This window comes from Vanellus vanellus, assembly GCF_965231255.1.
Source record: "Vanellus vanellus genome assembly, chromosome: 8".
Classification (NCBI taxonomy): domain Eukaryota; kingdom Metazoa; phylum Chordata; class Aves; order Charadriiformes; family Charadriidae; genus Vanellus; species Vanellus vanellus.
This window is the reverse complement of record NC_138913.1, coordinates 22,503,799-22,523,706: the sequence shown is the minus strand read 5'-3', so window position 1 is coordinate 22,523,706 and position 19,908 is coordinate 22,503,799. Positions and strand designations below refer to the sequence as shown.

The following is a 19,908-nucleotide window of genomic DNA, read 5'->3' as shown; positions in this document are numbered from 1 at the left end:
AGGGTGTGAGTGGGATGAAAAGCAAAAGCTGCTTAATTTTAATCTTCTCAAAAAGGTAACTAAAAGTAGTGCACATGGTTAAAACACATATGCTCCTCTCTCTAATGGCTTTTAATTGTAGTCTCTTAAATATTTTATGTAAACTCAGTAGTGCTGAAACATTAATTTTTCTAAGATTCAATACGTGCTAACCGAGCTCCCTGTTCTGCAAAAAAAGAAGCATCGAGGAATAGCAGAGTCTCGTGGGAAGGTCTGACAACAACAGAGCTATCAAACTGCATTGGTGTAACTAAACCTATATATCTGTACTTAAACAGAGGTGTACCTCCGGTTAGACTTCGGGCATTAGGTGCTTAGTTCTGTTGTTTCAGTTTCATCATTGTGAACTTGCTGTTCTCTAACACCCTTCATATATATTTTTTTTTTTTTTTTTTTTTTTTTTAGTTTTAAAAGCAGGCATCTTGGAATGAACGCACACAAGAAACAATAAATGCTTCAGGGGGTGCAAAACTACTGTCCCCAGTGGAGTTTGCATTCTCCAGTGGTTTTCCAATGGGGTGTATATTTTCACATTCTTATCTTCTCTCACGACCTCCTTAGATGAAAGAAATCTTAACTGTCCTGTGAGGCTTCTTATGTAGGTCTTTGTTCATTTTCATAATCCCATAGGAGACCTTTGAAACTAGGCTTCGGTTGAATTTTTCTGGATGCTTTTTCTGCTGAAGTTGCAGTTTATTTTTTAATTTTTTTTTTTTTAAGTTATAAAAGGCTTGTATCTTAAGTATATCTGCATGTTATTGCCCTAAAGATGAATGATGAATTCATGTGGTCCTAAGTGTGGCTTTTATCTGGATTTATGGTCAGTTCTAGTTGCATTTTCTCTTCCTCTCCCCAAGGTTTTTATTCTCTTTTAACTAATAAAAAAATATTGGCAATTAATATGCAAAAAACCACCGTGAGATGCGTGTTGCTCACAAAGATGCATCAAATGAGCGTAGGAATTAAATGTTAAGCCACCTACTAACATATGCTTTATGATTTAGATATGATTAGATTTAAGGTTTATGATGGATGCTTCAAAGGAGGTGGTGGTACCTTAATTGTTCAGCAGGGTGGAGTCTTCAAGTCTGCTGCTACCAGAATGATGAAGGTGCTCTCAAGGAGTATTGGGAAGCGCACACAAAACATGCAGCTATTGCTTTAGGTGTTAAAGAAACCATTTGGTGAAGGAAGTATGAGAGTATTAAAGAAGATGGAGTTTGTTATAGGTAATACAGGAAGATTTTGGGAGTTACTGGTAGATGCACAGGGTAGTGACTGATAAGACATGCACGAAAAGACGGTATGGCAGCACAACTGGGCTGGCAAGCACTCGGCTAGCAGGTACAAATGCTGCTAGGCAGCAGCCTCAAGGGTGAGGAAAGATTTGCTTAAAAAGAACCTTAATGGTCCAAACGTTGGGCAAACAGTGTGGTTTGGCTCAAAGCTGTTCAAGCAGTGTGTCGCATTTGGGAAGGTTTTAAACACGGCCTTTAATCTTGACTCGGTGGGAGAGGGAATCAGTAAGTGAGCTATGCATTGATTCGCATTCAGAAGGTTGTATTTAAAAATACTCTAGCTTGGGTGGTAAATTATATATTAAAATGAAAACTTAAATTGTATAGCAAAAAGGGAAGAAATGCCAAGTGGCTGCGAGGAGACTTTAAATGTAAATTTCATGGAAGATTTCTACTTGCATGGATTTTCATGTTGTGGTAACTTTACTGGAATTGTAGTAAAATATTGCAGTACTGATAAAAAGATTGTGCTTTAAAATACACTTTTTTTTTTTTATTCTTTGAAATGTTTTCCAGAATACTTTCTGTAACAAATGCAGGCCAATGTATGGTATAAATTACATAGAAATAGAAGTGGAAGCAGTTGATCATAAAGCTACATATAGGATGATGATGACTGAAGATTTGTGTAGCAGCTTTCCAGAAAGATACTAGAAATGTTGTGCAGACCATGACATGCTTCATGTTCTGTTAAAATTAGGCTGCACTTTGGTGAAACCCAAACGGAGTCCCCTTAAGGGAGCATTTAGTTTCGCATTTTAGGGCAAAAAACAATTTAGGGCAGAAAGCCTTGGAAATTTTATTGTCTAAAAATTGTAGCGGAGGATACATGAGTCTTAACTTATGTCAATGCAGGAGCATGTAAGCTTTACCCAGGTGGCTTGCTTTGTGGCGTTGGGCTTAGGTTAGAATTCAGAATTAATCTTGTTTGTCTTGAAAGGTCTCTGATTACAGCTTGGTGAGACGTTTTCCTGCTCAGTGGAGAAATAAAGAGTGGGAAGGTGTACTGTGACAATCAGTGTTTATGATTCTTTTTAAAAAAACAGATAATGTTGTTTACTGTGTTCAGATAATGCCTGAATCATAAGTGTAATGGTTCATCCTGAGCAGCAAAAAAGACCATTTTTACTGTGCAAGATGATAATAACATTTGTCAGGAGGGCTACAAAGGTGGATGGTAAGTGTATGGTTGTGCACCAAGTGGTTCTGATGACAGAGGATTCAGAGCAAGATTGACAGGCTGTTTCGTATTGATTAGAGAGGAAAATTGGGCATTGAAAAGGTAGATAGCTGGTATATTTATTAAAAACAACTGATTTGTGGAAGCTGAAATAATTAGGCTTATTTGTTTGAACCGCAGGGTAAAAGAGGTTGTTCAGAAATGCTGCGTGAAAATGCTATCGGTGACTTTTCCACCTGTTTCATCCATAGTTTCTACAGCCACCCTAAACATTTTCATGTACCAAGTCTGAGGTCAGTTTCCCCCAGAAAGTTGTCATATGATTCATGGCTTCTCTTGGGGGGGGAAGCATAACTTTGTCTCAGTGTCTGCTATGATAAATTCCACAGTTATTAAATAGTGGAAGATACCGTACTGTGTTTTCCTAATGCTGATAGTCTCTGGTGATAAAAAGGGAGGCCCTGGGAATACCTGGTACACTCTGGTGATGATATTTTGAAAGGACAGAGTGATACTGACACTGGATCTTGCACTTTGCCATATGTTTCATGCTTTGTTCATCGTCCTCACATCTATGGTTGTGGTGTTGGTTTACTGATTGCCCCTGAAGTAGAATTCTGAACACAGGCTTGCATTTCTGTCTGTGAAGACTTTTGGGTACCTTCATGAGGAGCTTCTGTTGGGCCAATAAATTGTGAAAACAACTTTGTGGAACTAAACAACAAAAATGTGGGCAATGGGCCTTTCACATGGAACTGTAGGACTTCATGTTTAATGCCAGCGCTGATTACCTAAACTTATTTGTAATTTTCCAAGAAATATATCGCCTTCTTGCATCTTTGTGTTCAGGTTGTCCCTAACTGTAAGATGACGTGTTTCTAGAGGTTAGCTTGTGCTGCTGCCATGAGGATCAAGGAAAAAACAGGCATGCTGTTTTGCCAGCAGCACGGCAGTTTTCCCAGTATGTTGCCTGTGTTATTCCCCATTCAGCTATCCAGCAGCCAGGCAAGTTGGCAGTTGTACGAAGTGTTGTGGGAAGAAAGGGCAGCAGAAAATGCTGACTGTCTGCTGCTGCATCTGTGTAATCACCATTCTGGGGTTAGATTGCAGGAAGATGACAAAATTGCTGAATAAAGTCTGGTTAGTCTTTTTTTTTTTTTCTTTTCTTTTTATTTTTTTTCTTTCCTTCTCTCCAGTATGAGCTGCCAGATGTTGGTGCTGCAACCGGCGATAGTATAACCTGCAGAGAGGAACAAAAGTTTTCAGTTTGGAAGACAGGAAACAGCAGTGTATATCCAATGCTGTAATTTTGAACACTTGTGATTGTGTAGAGGTGATTGAAGTGTCGGGTCACCTGGCATGCGATGATAGGATGGAACAGATCTCATAGCAGAGCCATCGCCAGGAGAAAAAGGATTTTGGGATGAGGATCAAAATATAGCTTGAGCACAAGGATAGAGTAGGAATGTAATCGTTAATGAAACAAACGTCAGCCCTTCCATCCCTCTTGCACAAACACTTCTAACATCAGGTTGTTGCACTGCTATTTTTCACATGTGTAATTTAGATAATTTAGTATAATTGTGTTTTACTTCATGGAAAGCTCTCAGCAATGGCCAAATCACCAGATGTGAAATGCTGTGTTTTAGGGTAAGCTGAAGGAGTGGCAGGTAATGGGTACAGGTGGAGTCGTGGGTGAGTTGCCAGGGGAACTTGGTGGATTCAGATTCTAGCAGTTTTCCAGAGAGTGAGGGATAAAGGACCAGCTGAAGAAGGGTTACAAGATGGGATGGCAAGTAGGCTGAAGAGCTTGGATTAATTAAGTCGGTGATCTCTTACGACTTAACTAGAATCTCCCAGATCTGTTCAATTTGAATGCTGCGAGCAAATCAACCTAACTGTGGGGAGCCCCTGAGAACTGTGGGCCTGTGACCTTTCAGCATGAGAATATATATGTGTGCAGGCAGGTTATAAGTGGACCCAGTATAACATCATCTGGAATGAAAAGAATAAGGACAGCTTTGGGAGCTCAGGTCCTATTCTCAAATCCATCTAACCTGAGTGGAAGGGTAGACATGCAGAGGAAAACATCATCCTTCATACTAACATCATCTCAAATGTTGGATAGGATAAATTTGACCTGGTGTGGGAAAATAAATATTTACCTACATTTATGAGCTTTCTTCAGTGATCTGTTTATTCAGCTTGACTTCAGTGGTTGATAGCAACAAGCTTTGAGTGCATCCCTGCAGTGTTTGCTTTCAAAGTGAATGCCAGAAGAAGATACTTGCAGCATAATACAACCCCTGACACTGGAGCAGAAGGAGGCAGGTTCCTGTCCAGAGGCATCTTCAAAGGTCTATATTGGAAGTGCACGCAGAGGGGAATATTATAGTACAAGAGAGAATTGTTCAAACATTTAAAATTGTAAAGAGTAAAAGCTTAACAAAAAAAACCAAACCCACAATCCAAGCATGTTAACTGCTTTCCCTTTGCGTGCTTTTTGGAGCTGTGATGTTATCTGATCCGCCACTGGCTGTGATCTGTGTGTGATTAGCATCTATGCTCATACAGCTACGAGCATATGGTATACTGTTTTAAAATTGTGAGTTTAAAATAATTACATTCCGGTGCTGTTTTTTAGAGAATTATTTAATTGTCTGTATGTTCTGGAACGGTTTTGCTCCCAATTAATATTCAGTTCTGGCCTGGAGCCATCAAAATCATAAGGTTTCTTTCAAGTTTCATAATAATGTTAAAGAGTTGCTCAGTTTCCTTTAAGGAAGTAAGAGCACTTCCTTTGTTTTTGTTTTTACTTTCCATGCTGTTCAGAGGCATGTATGACCTATCATTGCGTAGGAGAAAGAGTAGGAATATGGTTATGCTCCTGAAGTGGACGACGAAGATTTGGGCTTATGACAGACTTTGCTAGATATTAAAATTTTGTTTCCACAGGGCCTCCAAAGTGAGGTGCTGGACTGGTGGGTTGTTACTGACTTCGCGTTTTTTTTCAGGTTTCTACAGAGCAACATATGCAGCTGTAGGACACTGACCTTATTTCCAACCACAGAGAGGTAGTCAAACCAGACCGAAGCACTTATTGAGACGTTTGTCTGAATGGAAACGTCTCTTGAACTAAGGGTTTAAATGGACTGAAAGAAACTGAAGTTAAGGACACCTACTGCTTGAAGTATTTCATGCTCTCATACATTTGCTGTTCAAAGAAGTAAATCAAGTGAGACCTATAAAGTCATCATAGTTGGAAAACCAAAGCATGGAAACTTTCAACAATTCATAAAAGGAGCATGAAAATGAGAGAAGAGGTAGTAAAGCTAGTAAAGGAATTGCAGTAGTCTTTTCAGTACCTATGATTTGGGTATGCCACGAAGTCTGACTTTTTAAAAGGGGAATGGTTTGTGATCCAAAGTTATTTAAAGACTGTTTAAAGCTTTGTAATTTGACAGACTTTATTATAGACTGGATTTTATCGATAGACTTAGCACAACAGTGAAGTTTCTCTGTGGTTTGAAAGGAAGTAGTTCATGCTGTTCAAATGGTCTGTTTAAAATGCAGCTTCAAATTCAAAACCGCATCTATCAAATTCAAAACCTATCTTCAGAGCATCTGCTGCACTCTGAGAGACCTTACAGCAGTGGTAGATCTGCAGGTTTCTTCCTGTTGAACAAAGTGGTCTTTCCCAGTCTTCATTTTGGTAATCTAAAACATGTAGGTTCCTTAGAGCTGGGGACTTTTTTTAGCTTTTTGATTCATTTGAGCAGGTTTGTAGCAGGTGTAGTATAAAATGAATAGTCCTGATAGGCTGAGATGAGGGAAAGGAGATTTGGGAAGGGAACAGCAAGAGAAACTTCGATTCTTTGAAATGTTACAAAAATGCACGTGGCAGCAGCATGTGCTTGGTTTTAATGCTATTTGGAGTAGAACTTTCATGGGGCTTTTTTTCTTATCTTAGTGAGGTGCAAGGAGATGTTCTAAAATCTTTTATCTATAGCACAGAATCAATCTGCAGCAAATATGTTTCTGTATAAACCCTGTCCTCAAACAAATGGTCGACTGCAGACTAGTGTGCGAACTAGAAAATGTAGAGTTTAATATTTACATGCAGTTTCCCTGTTTTATCAGACAGAAGACAAAAGTATTTGTTCAAAATCCTCCAATTTGTTTCCAAATTTTTTCTTTGCTAGAGAAGGGGATGTTGTTAGTCAGCTTTCAATGATGCTTTTTCCTGTTATTTAGTGGGCTTTATGTTCTTTCTTTTACCTAATAGGAATATAATAAATCTTTATTATGTATGCATAGTTAGAAAAACTGAAAGGTACTGCATCTTGAGTTTAGTTTTTTGTTTCTGTTAAAGTGCATAGGTGTGAAACCCAAGGGTGAAAGAAGGCCCATGTTTTGCTATCATGTTTGTAGAAATTGATTATACGTCCATTACAACCTAAAAAATAACAGCAACGGTATAAATTGATTGTAACAAGAGGTGTAGTGAGGGCATAGTGGGCTTAGCACCTCATCTCTGTAAATTCTGAAGCAGGAAAACCCAATGGAAATCTACGCTGGCATTCCTATGTTTTGACGGCTTGCTTGGCAGTGTACTGGGTTACAAACAAGCCCAGCAAAATAACCCAGGTACATCGTGTGGCATCACAGCATCCCTCCCCATTCCTTCCCTGGATGCATCCTGCAAATGCAATCCTATGGGTCCCATACTGGATGCAACCAGCAACAGCAAAATTAAAAATTGGGTCATATTTAGTGCTTGCAAGCAGTGACATAAATACAGACAAATAAAAAAAGTTTTGCGGACCAAAAGAGATTAAGAATTGTTTCCAACTTGTGCACCTACAGCAATTTTGGTGAATAACCAAGGAAAGAGAAATACTGTGTCTGTTATTTATACCTTTGGTATAGGGACATGCTGTATATATTATTATGTAGGTTTTTGGCATTTTTGGTGTGTGTGGTTTCTTTTTTTTTTTTTAATATACAGGTACTGGCAGAATTTAGATCACTTGGGTAGGTGGGACTTGCAAATATGTAGAGGTACAGACTCTGTAAAAAGGACCAGATTGTGGAGATGGTTTGCAGTGGCAGATGACAAAATAAGTCATCCTGTCTTCCTCTGGAAAACAGCAACGAGGGGCAGAACTGTGTGGCACCTATTAAAAGTAGAGGAATACTTCTCTACAGCTGATGGAAAGCAGGATCGGCATGACACCTGTGACTTGGAACCCAGAAGCCTTGTAGGAGTGCAAATATTTGTTATTGGAGAAGTCAGTACTTAGACAGTTGTTGCCAACATATGTCTCTGCTGATGCTGAAGGACTGGAGTTCACAGGTTCCTGTGGGTGCAGTGTGGAGCTTTTGCTGTGTATCTCCCTTACCATGGAGCAGAATTCAGCAGAAGAGGTTCTTGTCTCGGCTCTGAGCCCCCCGGAGTGAAGAGATATGGCAGAGCATCAGTGACTGACAAGTATGACTAAAAGTACTAATCAAAAGAGAGAGAATGCATGAGGTGGCAAGCATGAATTTTGATGCTGACCATCACTTTGTCCTCTGATCCAAACAGATGTCTAAATCTGGCAGAAAGTAGAACATAAAGGAGACTACAGACAGGCTGCAATAAATATTCCATAATTGTTTCTGTGTGCAATCCTGCTTTTCCTCTTTGTTTACGGTCGGAGCTAATTTAGACTCTAGTAAGTTCCTCCAGGCAGGGGCATGTTGTTTTAGTGTTGTGGCTGATGGGACCCTTGTGAAGCTGGCAGGAGGAAAAATGCCTCTGCCATCAGGATGCTGCCAGAGCCTGGGCACGAAGGCAGAAAACTCTTCAGGTTGAGCCTCTAAGTGTTCTGGAAGAAAGGGAAAGGAGATGAAATTTAAAATATTTTAATTTATTTATTTTTAAGGGAAATAGGTATAGGACAGAGAAATGATAGTTCAATTGCAGCTGTTCAGAACTTCTCTGATATATACTGATAGCTTTAGGAGTATCAGAGACTGGAGAAGGAAAAGAGTGGTCTGGGGCAATGGCATCATCCCAAAGGAATTAGATGTTTACTTATACTTTGGCACTGTAGTTTCCTTCATCTTTAAGTTAGTTCATGCATTTACTTTTTTTTTTTTTTTTTTGTCCTCCCCTTAATCCTAGTGCTAGGAGCTACCGATTATGTAGAAATAACTGCAGTACTGGTACCTTTTAGTGACAACATGTCAAATGATTGTGCTTGGTTTTAAAACACACTGTTTCAGTATTCGTATGTTTTTAAGTGCAATTTCTAAATGTTGCTGAATAAAAAGGATATATTTACAGGTTACAATAATGTTTGTTCCAAAAATTGTTTGAATTGTCAAAAGCATTTGGTTTTAGAAGTGGTTAATTGCAAGGTGATTAGTGGTCAGAGTACAGGGGAGGTAAGGCAATACACCTAAATGGTACGCTGTGGAAGTGTGAAAAAGGTAAAAGAATCAAACAGTTAATGATCTTTTCATGCTTTTTAACAGTTCCCACACTTTTTTCAGCTATCTTTGTTCAAGAAAACATGGGCATAATTTCATCAGAAAACTCACATAACTTTAAGGGAATTCAAGAAACCAGGAGATTTCTGGCTGCAAAATAAGTCAACTTGAATGCTGGGAAACCCATGAAGGATAGTTGTAGTGTTATAATGTTACATTAACTACAGCATTAATGCACTAAACATAACTTGAATATAGGTATGTCTGCATGACTGTTTTTATTGACCAATTTTAAGAATTTCATAGACTTGTAAGTTCTAATTTAAATGAAATAAATATATTCTAAAGGACTTGGACTCACAAAAATCAAATGCAAATCTAAACTATGTAAAAACTTGTTCTGTTGGCGTCTTTTAGCTGCTGATCTCTGAAAGAAGGCAACTTGAAACGGTGATATGACAGAATGGAAAAGCTGGAAACTGTCTTTTGACAGTTTTCAAACCTGAAAGTTGGTTAGGAGAAAGAGATGTTTAAAATGTTCGCCATGTTATCTGCTTGTGCACCTTGAGATTTTAAAAGCCAAGATCTCAGACTCAAGTGGACCTTTTGTTTTGAGAACAGGGGATTATTTTCAAGGTGTGGTCAAATTGCAGTATGCCTAATGGTCCCTTCATCCCTTCTGAATGCTAAGGAACTCTTCACCTTTACTTATTAAATCCAGCTGTAAATTTGCTACACTATGAAAATAATGAGTGCTGGAGAGAAGGGCAAAATTGTTTGACTTCTGTTTGAGCTCTGTTAAACCCTTAGGTTTAACAAAGTGAGAGCTTGTGTTGGTTGCTTTGACAGACTGCACAATATTGCTGTGCCATTTTCAATAGCTTTTGCACATCTCAAGACCAGCTGTGCCCATGTGAGGATTTTAGAATTGACTAGGTAAGGAAGACGCTTGGAATGGGAGCAAAGAGAAATTTAGATGTAGATATTTTAATGTTCTAAATACTAAAATATATTAAGCTGAGGCAACTTAGCTGTTTGTTGGTTGGTTTGTTTGTTTTTAAATCAGATACTTGCTGCAAAAAGTTACTTGAAAATAAAATTGTCTTCTAAGTAGCTATTAGTTTTTACATAGCAAAACGTAGCTATGCTCTGTTAGATAGGTGCTGCTTCCTGCTGTTTCTGTGCATCATTACCATGGAGTAGTACATGTTGCCTTTTTTTACCATGGCTTTCCTTATCTTCGCTTACTTTTTTTTTTTTTTTTTTTTTTTTTTTATGAGGCTGCTGACCTGTTTGTACTTTCAGTCAAGTTCTGTGTTCCCTGTGGTTACTAACTTCCAGGAGAAGTCATGGGGTGGGCTAGCCTGAGTAACATTTACTGAGCAGGTTTTATTTAATTTTTTCAATCATGAGCTGGTTTTACTTTTTTAGAAATGCACTTCTTTTTAATGCCAAGTGATGTGACCTATTTCTCAAAATGTTTTGCTGTTTTTGTTTTTTTTTTTTTTTTTTTTTAAATGGAATGCTTGTTTCTTTCTGATGGGAAAATGAAGAATTATGACTAACAAAATCACAGATGCTAGCTTTGTTACTTTGTGATGCCATGCAAAATGCAACTTCATTGTTGCACGAATCATATGTCCAGTTTAAATTGCTGCCGTTACCGTCAGCTGCAGGGGTTTTGCGAGGGTTTCCTCAATGTGATGATTACAAGCATGAGTAACTAAATAGGTTGTGCTGACCAGACAATTGGTTCTGCTGAGTGTTCCCGTTGCCTCTCGCTTCTGGTGTGTGCCGTAAATCTGTGTAGCACTGGTTGATTTGGTCATAACCACAAGAGCCCATCCGCTATTTTTCATTCCTGCAGGAAAAAAAGCAAATCCTTGGAAGCACCAAAGAAAAGGTTTGGCTTACATCACTTGCCGACGCAGCTATATTCTGCAATTTCCAATTTAAGAGTATGGAGTTCTTCAGCTGTCTGAGAACGTCTGGATGCTGGACTTGTGGGTTTTAGTAGATGAAAAATGTACTGCCTGGTAGTCTGCTGCCAAATGTCTGGGGAATAATTGATGGAACATCACGAGTTAAAGTGAAAGTAAGGCAGAAGTCTTCATTATAATTGTATCAGGAGCTGTCACCTTCATTTCCGATGTCTTCAAAAGAGGTTTTGTCAGAAAGTAAGTCTGCAGATGTAGATGAAAGATAAAAGATGCATCAAAAAGCAATTACAATTAAAAACTCTCTTCTGCAGTGTAGAGACATCAGACTAGTAAGTGGGTTCCTGTGTTCTTCCGTGACTTTTTCTAAAACTGTTTATGAATGGTACTCCAAATCAACCTTGCATTGTAGGCTTTTTGCTCTCCCTCCTCGGCTCTGTGAGCTTGCTACAAAATATACCTCTGTCTGTCTTTGGCGTATAGTTAGGTACAGACTTAATGCTACCTTCCTTTTTGGGCAAAATCACCGTTTCTCTTTGCTGTTTCATTGCAACCACTTTTGCTCACTTGTATTTCGGTAGACAATGTCATTTTGATGTACCACATCAGATAAATAACGTAATTTTATTGAGGCAGACTTTGAAGAGTACTATTGATTATTTATGGAGACATGCTATTTTAATCAAGTAAATTCATTTAAGCTGTCATGGTGAGTCAGTGTAATAATGTGCTTATGCTTCATGCTAGATAGTAGGTTTGTATTCTAGATGGATTTGGGTGGTTTAGAGGATGTAACAGTATCAGTCAGTTGGCTCAGAAGTATGGCAGCGGTGGTTTAATGTCATGTCTAACCTCACGAGCACTTTGAAAGCATTGATGTCAAGTTATTTCAGGGCCTGACTTAAAATAATCAAAAGAAATCGTTTAGCTAGTCAACCCTGCAAAAATGCTGTCTTCTATGATTTGCACAGGAGGCGAGGGGATAGCGGGGGGGGCCTTGCATGTGGAGCACTTGCTAGCAATACCCAGCCAGTGCTGCACAAAAAGTAGGTTAGTCACGCCAGCTGGTCTGCTGGGAGCTACGTGCTTAGTCGAGGCTCTTAGCAGACCTGCCGCTCGCCCGGCATTTCTAGCTAGTAACTAACTTTTCCAGTGAAAAGGCCTAAATCAGGGAATGTGACTTGACCAGATTTTTCCAAGAGCCTCGCAGAAGCTTGGCGAGTCTCCTGACTCCTTCGCCTGGCCTTCAGTTGCAAGACTGTTTTTACGCTTGTGTGAGCATGCAATAGCCTAGCACCTTACACTAGCGCGGGTTGGCACCGTCTCGTGAGATTAGGTAAGAGCGGAGGGTGCTGTAAATGCTGTGAGTCATTCTGGCGTGTTTTAATGAGTTGAGACTTTTGGACTGTATTTAAAAGAAAAAGATAAATTCTGTGGGTGGGTAGGTAGGTATGCTGCAAAAGGTGGCTCAGAAATAGCCTTTTAATTGTCTGCATTTTGATATATATAGGATGTTTTATTAACGACTACCCTTCAGAACATCTAGACTGCTTGTCTGTCACGCTGACAATTAGTGTTGCTGAAATAAGTTTGGGGTTCTGTAGGTTGTCTTTATCAAGTCCTGCATTCATAGAATCATTTAGGTTGGCAAAGCCCTTTAAGATCGTTGAGTCCAACCGTAAATCTAACCCTGCCAAGTCCACCGCTAAACCATGTCCCTAAGTGCCGTGTCTTTTAAATACCTCCAGGGATGGTGACACAACCACTTTCCTGGGCAGCCTGTTCCAGTGCTTGATAACCCTTTTGGTGGAGAACTTTTTCCTCATATCAAATCTGAACCGCCCCTGGTGCAGACCCGTTCTCAGGGATGAGTGTAAATCACTGCTTTTCTGGCACGCATCAGAAGCTGCTGCTCCCAGTGCTGAGTTCCACCTCTTCTGCAACGGTATGGTGCTTACTCACCTTGAAAAACAGTAATGACTTGCTTATCTCTGAAGCAAAGAACCAAGGTCCGCACCTGGAGACCAGCAAGGTGGTCGTGTCAGTTGTTGGTAGAATTGACCTTTGAGTACTGAAAGTTTACGGCGTGGGGCTGGGGAGGCTGGGCCGTGACCTGCACCCTGCCCTGTGCCCAGCGTAAATAGGTAACGATCAATATTCTCTAAATGTCCGGTTAGCCGCAGTTGCTCTGCAGCAATGTAGCCTCTTGTGGTGTGGTAGTGTATTCTGAAGACCCAAAACCTGTTTTGATGTGTGGTTTGCTTTTTGATCCGTCTGCATATAAAAATAGCTTTGTGGGGAGATAAGGTTGCTTAGCTTCTTATTTTCCCGCCTCTCGGGCTGTTTTATCTTTTTTAGCTTACAAATGCTCACTGAAGTGAGCGCTCACAATGCTTATTGTACTGTCTTCACGAAATACGTGCTGGCTAAGTGCCGCTTTTCCCTGGGAGTAACTCGTGTGCCAGCATGGAGGAGCAGAAGCCTCAGTACTCGGTCTTACCGACGTTCACCCGATTCCTGGCAGTTTGATGTCAAGTCGGAGCTGATGACAAATTGTATTGACAGGCTCTTACTTAACAGATATTTAAGTTACTCAGCAGGAGCTGTTTCTATTCCTCATAAGGTGTAACACAGCGACTTTTAATTTGTTAACAGGCCAAAGTATATTTAAAAGAAAAACCTTTCCACCTGGTTTATAATTTGACTGTTGCACTTAAAACTAAATGTTTTAAAACTTCTGATCTTGCAATTGAGGTTTAAAGCTAATTAAGCTTTTTCTCTAAAACGTTTTGCTAACACAAGGTGTTTATGATCTCCTTTTTTCCAGTCTTGCAATTTTTCCTTTTTTTGTGGCAACTTTTTTTATGCAGCAACGGTATTAATGAGTGTAGACTGTGCACAAGACCTCTTGTTCCTGAGAGCTTTTTAATAGATTTTACCTTCTCCTCCCTGCTAAGGCTGATTTTGCTTTTTCCTGTGGTTCCCCTTCTGTTCTTCCATCTGTTTGGTTCAACTGCTTTATTCTCTCCTGGTGTTTTGTATACACTAATCCTTATACCTTCTACCTTTTGCAGCTTTGTTTAGTTTCAGTGGTTTAGTTCAGTTTAGTTTCAGCATACCTTTTACTAAGATGTTCCAGGATGAGCTATGATTTTGTGAAATTGAGACTGTTAAAATGATTCCGTGTGGCTGCTTTTTTTTTTTTTTTTTTTTTAAACTTCATTTTTATAACTGCTTGCACATGCCATTTATGGTGCTGTTTGGCATTTTGGAAAAATACTGTAATAGCTCTGGTTTCTTGCTTCTCGGATTCTCCAGTTCTTTCCATTTTTCCACAGTTTCCAAGAGCTGTAAAGGTAATTCTCTAAGTAAAATGAGATGGAAAGACCTCAATCCTGCAAAATGTACATGCATAATGCATTTCACTTACTGCAAGCCCTGCTGCCTTCATTTCTGGAAGATCACCACTTACGCTTTGGGTTCCATTGCTTTGTGTACTATGGTAGTCACCTTGGGCCAACTCGTAGATCCCACAACTCTTCTTAAGACTAACTACAAAAGATAAAATAAGAAACTCAGTGAGTCATGAGACATTTTCAAATATACTAATGAGAAAATTAATTGGGGGGGGAGGGGGGAACCTGAATTTTGAGGTTATGATTTTACATAGTTTATCAGTGCTCAGAGACCGAGTTAAAAGCTTGCCAAGATGGTTAGTTTTTGGAGCGAAGCAGAGCTTTGATAAAAAAATATGTATTAATTGCATGTATATGTAAGCTTTTTCATTCTCAAAAGCAGGAAATAAGCAAGGGATCTATTTCCACGAGCAAATAAGTGCTGGGGCAAAAAGAAACATCATTGAGGGGAAAAAAAGTTATTTTCTGTCAACATGTTTGGATGTGCTGTCATAAACAGAGCTCAGTTCAAAGGGTCTGGGAATCTCAGAAGATTTCTTTCAAGACTAACCAATTTCCTGCAACATGCTGTCAGTGCTAGGAAAAAGCCTCTCGCACATAAGAGCAGCTGGTTGTTTAAATAAAAAAAATAAAAAAGTGCGTGTGAGAACACCACCCACCCCTTATATAGAGCCATTTTCCAATGGAAAATTGACATCTGTGAAAAAAGGCCACTTCAGCAAATTCTGTGCACTTCAGGATGTCATTTTGCTAGGAAGAGTGTGTTTTTTACTGAAGGTGCATGCTTCTCGTTTGGGTGTTTTCAGGAGAGGGCTGGGGTTTTTTTGGTCTTTTTTTAAAAAAAAAAAAAACAACCAACACTTTTGCAATGAGTTATTTGAGTTTTGAAGTTTTATTAAACACTTGATTTGAAATATATTGTTCTGGTCCTCATCAAAACAGTTGTTTAAAATATTGTTACAAAGAATTATTCCAGGTGTTAATCTTAAATCAATATACTTTTCCATTCTCTGCGTAGTGGTATTGGTAATTTTTCTTACTCTGTTCTCTTAATTAAGAATTGTGAACTTTGTAAAAGAGCTACCAGTTAGAGAAACTAATTTTTAACCTGTGTTTAAAAGTGTATGTACCTTTTTAACATGTTACAGGATTATTTTGTTTCTAGGGATGACTTACAAATTGTTCTTGAGAGCCCTGAAGTAGTAATATTTTTGTTGTGATTTGCTTTGCACAGGGGCAAGAGAATTTTGTTAAAGAACTGTTGACTGTGTTATGACATCAGCATTATCCCTGTGTTAGTAGGAGAAAACTTAATTTTATGGGAAATGGCATTTTTTTCAATTTACTTGAAAGTTCTGTCTTACGTAAATATAGTTTATCGTATAACTGGGGTGAAGACAACTTGTTGAAACTGTTGTTGCCAGTGTGAATTGCTTCATGTGCTTACCTGTGAGAAATAACTTGACACTGTCAAAAGCATATTTGAATTTTCTGTGCTATAGCTGATGCTTCCACATCTGAAATACATTTACCAATGTTTTGTTTTTTGCAGGAACCATTGATAGATGAAGATGAAACCATGAAGAGAAAGCAGAACGAATAATAATGCTTTTCCGAAACCGTTTTCTGTTCTTGCTGGCTTTGGCAGCCTTATTAGCCTTTTTGAGCCTCAGTCTACAATTCTGTAAGTGTCCTCTCCATTTGCTTTCTATATATAGTGGTCTATAGGTGTGTTTAAAAATAGCCATGCTTGCATGTTGTTTAAGCATTCTTTCTGTATTTAAATATTTGTGTGGTTTTGGTTTTTAATAGGAAAATAAATATAAAAATAAAAATAGTTTTGTGTGTCATATAGGAATCTGTACAATCTAGAGACTTTTCAAATCATGCTATGAGAAAAAAAATATTAATTTTGTAGTGCAATTAAGTGACTGAATTCTTCCATGAAAGCAAGACAAAACACATTTGAGTAAAAACTGCACATTGCATCAGACCAGACAGGATTGAGATAACTGCTGTGAGAGGGTTGAGTGTTGGAACTTCTCCTTATTTGTACCCTCGCATTAGGAAACTTAAACAGTTGAATTGGCTCATCACAAGTGGCCCTTTGTTTAAGAAAAGATAATTTACATTGTGCTTCAGGTCAATTAATCATGGGTCAGTGCAGGGGGCTGTCATTTACTGAGGGCTAGGCAGGAAGGTGGTGCTGAATGTGGGTTAGTGTGTGTTGACACATGAGCATTGTGCCATATGACGGTTTATCACCTGGTTCGTGAACGGTAACGTTTGGTAGGTAAAGTGATGTTGTGTGTAAATCTAATATCTACTAATACACACTGATATAATTAGCCGCTGTTAGAAGGCAAAGAAAAATGCACATCCACGGTGTAGGGTAACATTCTTTGTTGTTGCCTTGTATCATGTTTTACTGTAAGAGTGTGGGCTTGCTGGTTTATGCTTCTTTTGCATAGTGGAAAAAAAAATATCCAACCAGCAAACACCAAAACCAAATGAAGAAAAAAAACCCTAAACAAACCAACAGAGGAATACTTTAGGTTTTGAATATGTCTTTTGCATATGATGGACAACTTAAAAACAAAACAAAGGGGGGTGGGGTGGGAAAGAAACGTGATTTTATGTTGGTGGTTTTTTTTTTTTCCTCTGTGTGTCTATTTAAACTCACTTGCATATAGTACAGGGACCTGTGGCTCTGAATTGCTTTTTCAGCCTTTGATGGGTCCATGCCAGTGGGTCTGATTGGGTCTGATTGCAGCTTGTTTTGCCCATTAGGCTCTTTATGGCTCTGCCCTTGACATTATATGGTTGGTTATAAATTGTGTATACGGTGAAGGTCCTAAAGGAACTTCAGCTGAAATATGAAACTGAATTGTTAACAAAAATGAGCTTTATTTGGAGATGAGGAGGTAGGCATATAGGAGAGTAAATCATCAAAAGAGGAAGCTATTTTCCACTTAATTAGAAGATAGTATTTGTGCAAGAGGAGTTCCAGGAGATAAAGGTGTTTGAGGGGTGCTTTAAAAAGCACTTAACCTTCAGCAAGCAGCCATCATGAAGCTTAGTGCCAATACCAGAAAACATATAGAAATTTTTACATAATGAGATCTGCAACACAGGCTAGCAGGAACCAAGTCATTTATGACATACAGGTAACCTGATATTGTAACTTCTACCAGCTTCAGCTTGTAGAGAGACTAGTTCAAACTTGGACCAAAGACTATCTCTAAAGCAAAGACAAAACTCTCTTCTTCTGTCGCAATGTAAAACTATTATGGAATTTCTCCCACCTGAGAAATTTCAGAAAACCTCTGTCAGCCCCTCTGATACTGCATGATATGCAGCACTTTATGGGATAGTGCATTGAAGGACAGAAAATTTAGGTGCCCAGCTCCACGGGACATAGACACTATGTATTCAGTAGATCTGTATTTACTATTTGTGTCCTAGTGCCATGTTGAAGGTCCTTCCTTGCACTGAATCTGTTCTTAACACGTGACATAGTTCAGAGGCACACATCCCTTGCAATTAGATTCTCACTGTTACACAATGTGGTAGTAGTGTCGTCTTGTTTCATGTATAAAGCTTTTTTCTGAAAGCAAGATGCTTCTTTTCTTTTTCTTCAGACTGTAAAATTTGGTTTCCAAATTTTGATCTCTTCTTGGCTGCCTGCAGAAAAATTTTGGTTATACTGCTTTAGAATTTGTGTCGGACTATGGAATGAAAATGAGAGTTTATACATTTAGACACAGGAAAATGTGCAAGCCACCCTTTTTATTTGTTGGTTTTGTTTTTGTTTGTTTGAAGGGAGTTACCTCCTGAAGCATTTGGAGTGGAAATGGATATTTTATGCTGTTATGAGATTGATTCGCTATGAACAAGCAGCGCACAGCTTTGTGGAGGAGGGCTGGTCATTTTAAAACATACTACTGCTTTTTTAAGCAGTGAATGTTGAAAATGTCTCTTCCTTTCAGTGCTAAATTTGTTTAGAAAAGTGAAACAGTAACATTAAATGCACAATTATATAAATGGTACATATCTTCTTTTTTTTAAACTTCTGCAGATCATCACTCCCATAAATGCTTGATATTTTATCCCCTCTTGTCCACAAGTGGAACTGCAGTGATTTGAAGCCAGTCTTGTGAGTTGTAGCTGACTCTGAAGCGAAGGGAGTAGTCAAGGCCAAGTTCAGCTGGTTTTCTGTAGGTTGTGACTCAATATTACACACAGCCCACACTGGGATGGCTGACAAGATTACAGTCTGTCCTGTGCTTGAGCTGTGAGGGTTCAGGAATTGCTTGCAGCAGTTTGCAGCCCAGTCAAGCAGAAATCGATGCTGGTTTACTTTAATAGACTGCTGTGAAGGGTCTGGAACTGCTTTATGACCGGTGGTTTCTGCAGCCACGATGAAGTGGAGGTGATGGGTGTCATAAGTGTCAGTAGTCCTACTGTAAGTCTCTCCTTCCTTGTAAGACAAGGTCCTGAGGCAATTGTTTCAGAGCTAACAGTTGTCATGTTTTGGGTTTAGACACCAACAGAGAAACACGGGGAAAAACAACCAGCACTGGACCTCAGTCTTCAGTATTGATAGTCTGGGGATGGATGCAGGATTAATAGAAAACTGCGTGTCCTGTTTTGACGTTTGCTCTTGGTTCCTTTCTCTTCTGTTGTGGTTTCTGAGTTCCAATCTAAACTAGTCTGCTTTCCTGTCTTGTTTTTTCCACCCAAGGCTGGTGCTTTACATGGATACTAACACTGATAACTTACAAGGTAAATCATTGAGAAAGTTTCCCCCAAAATATCTCTTGACCGCAACCAACAGCTCTGAGTTCTAAAAGTATGCTGTCCCACCAACACTCGCAGTGGGTGGATGTGGACCAGTTGGTAAGGATCACTTTTACTAGAGTGGAAGCTACTCTCTGCCTTGCATCTGCAGTGCCGTGGTACCCCAGAGATACAGAAGGCAGCTCTGTGGAGCAGTCGGTTCACGTTTGTCAAATACTGTGTCTTGGTTTGGCTTGCTGGATCAGATGCCAGCTGTATCTTCTTCATTTCCTTATCTTGAAAAGAGGGAGACATGCAAGCAGACTGCACTTTGCCAAACAGTTGGAGAAAGGACTTTTTTTTTTTTTTTTTTTTAAAACTGTAGTAGTCATTCTTTAAAGTGATGTAGTAGCTGTGGATCCCATAAGATACCTTCCTTCCTGCTCTCAGAGTCCTCTGTCACATAGGTTTTGGGCAATGGGGGGCTTGACCAGTTCTGCTCTTTATGCCCTTGTACAGGAGCAAAAGGGAGGGGGGCTGAGTACCACCTTCTTGTATGCCACTTCCACTGCATCAGGTGTCAGGCTTGTCTGCCTGGGGTGTGAGCCAGCTCCCTGGATGTTTCTCTGGGAGCAGTAGGGTAAGGCAACTTTCTTCAAGAAGTCCTACTGTTCTCAAGCTATGGGTGTTTAATTACATAAGCAACGCCTCAGGTTTCGGTTCTGAACATATCTGGTGGGTGACGGGAGAATGAGATTTGAGACGTGTTTGAAAACCAACTA

The 19,908-nt window shown here is 39.3% G+C and overlaps 1 protein-coding gene across 1 annotated transcript in view; it reads left to right on the top strand.

Annotated features, from left to right (window-relative positions):
* Positions 1-15,952: 15,952 nt before the first annotated feature.
* PXYLP1 (2-phosphoxylose phosphatase 1) overlaps positions 15,953-19,908 on the top strand; it is a gene marked incomplete at both ends in the record, with an annotated part of 39,165 nt that continues 35,209 nt past the window's right edge. The window contains one exon of the mRNA XM_082487096.1: positions 15,953-16,031. Coding sequence (XP_082343222.1) covers positions 15,953-16,031 — 79 coding nt within the window. The remainder of the gene's footprint in view (positions 16,032-19,908) is intronic.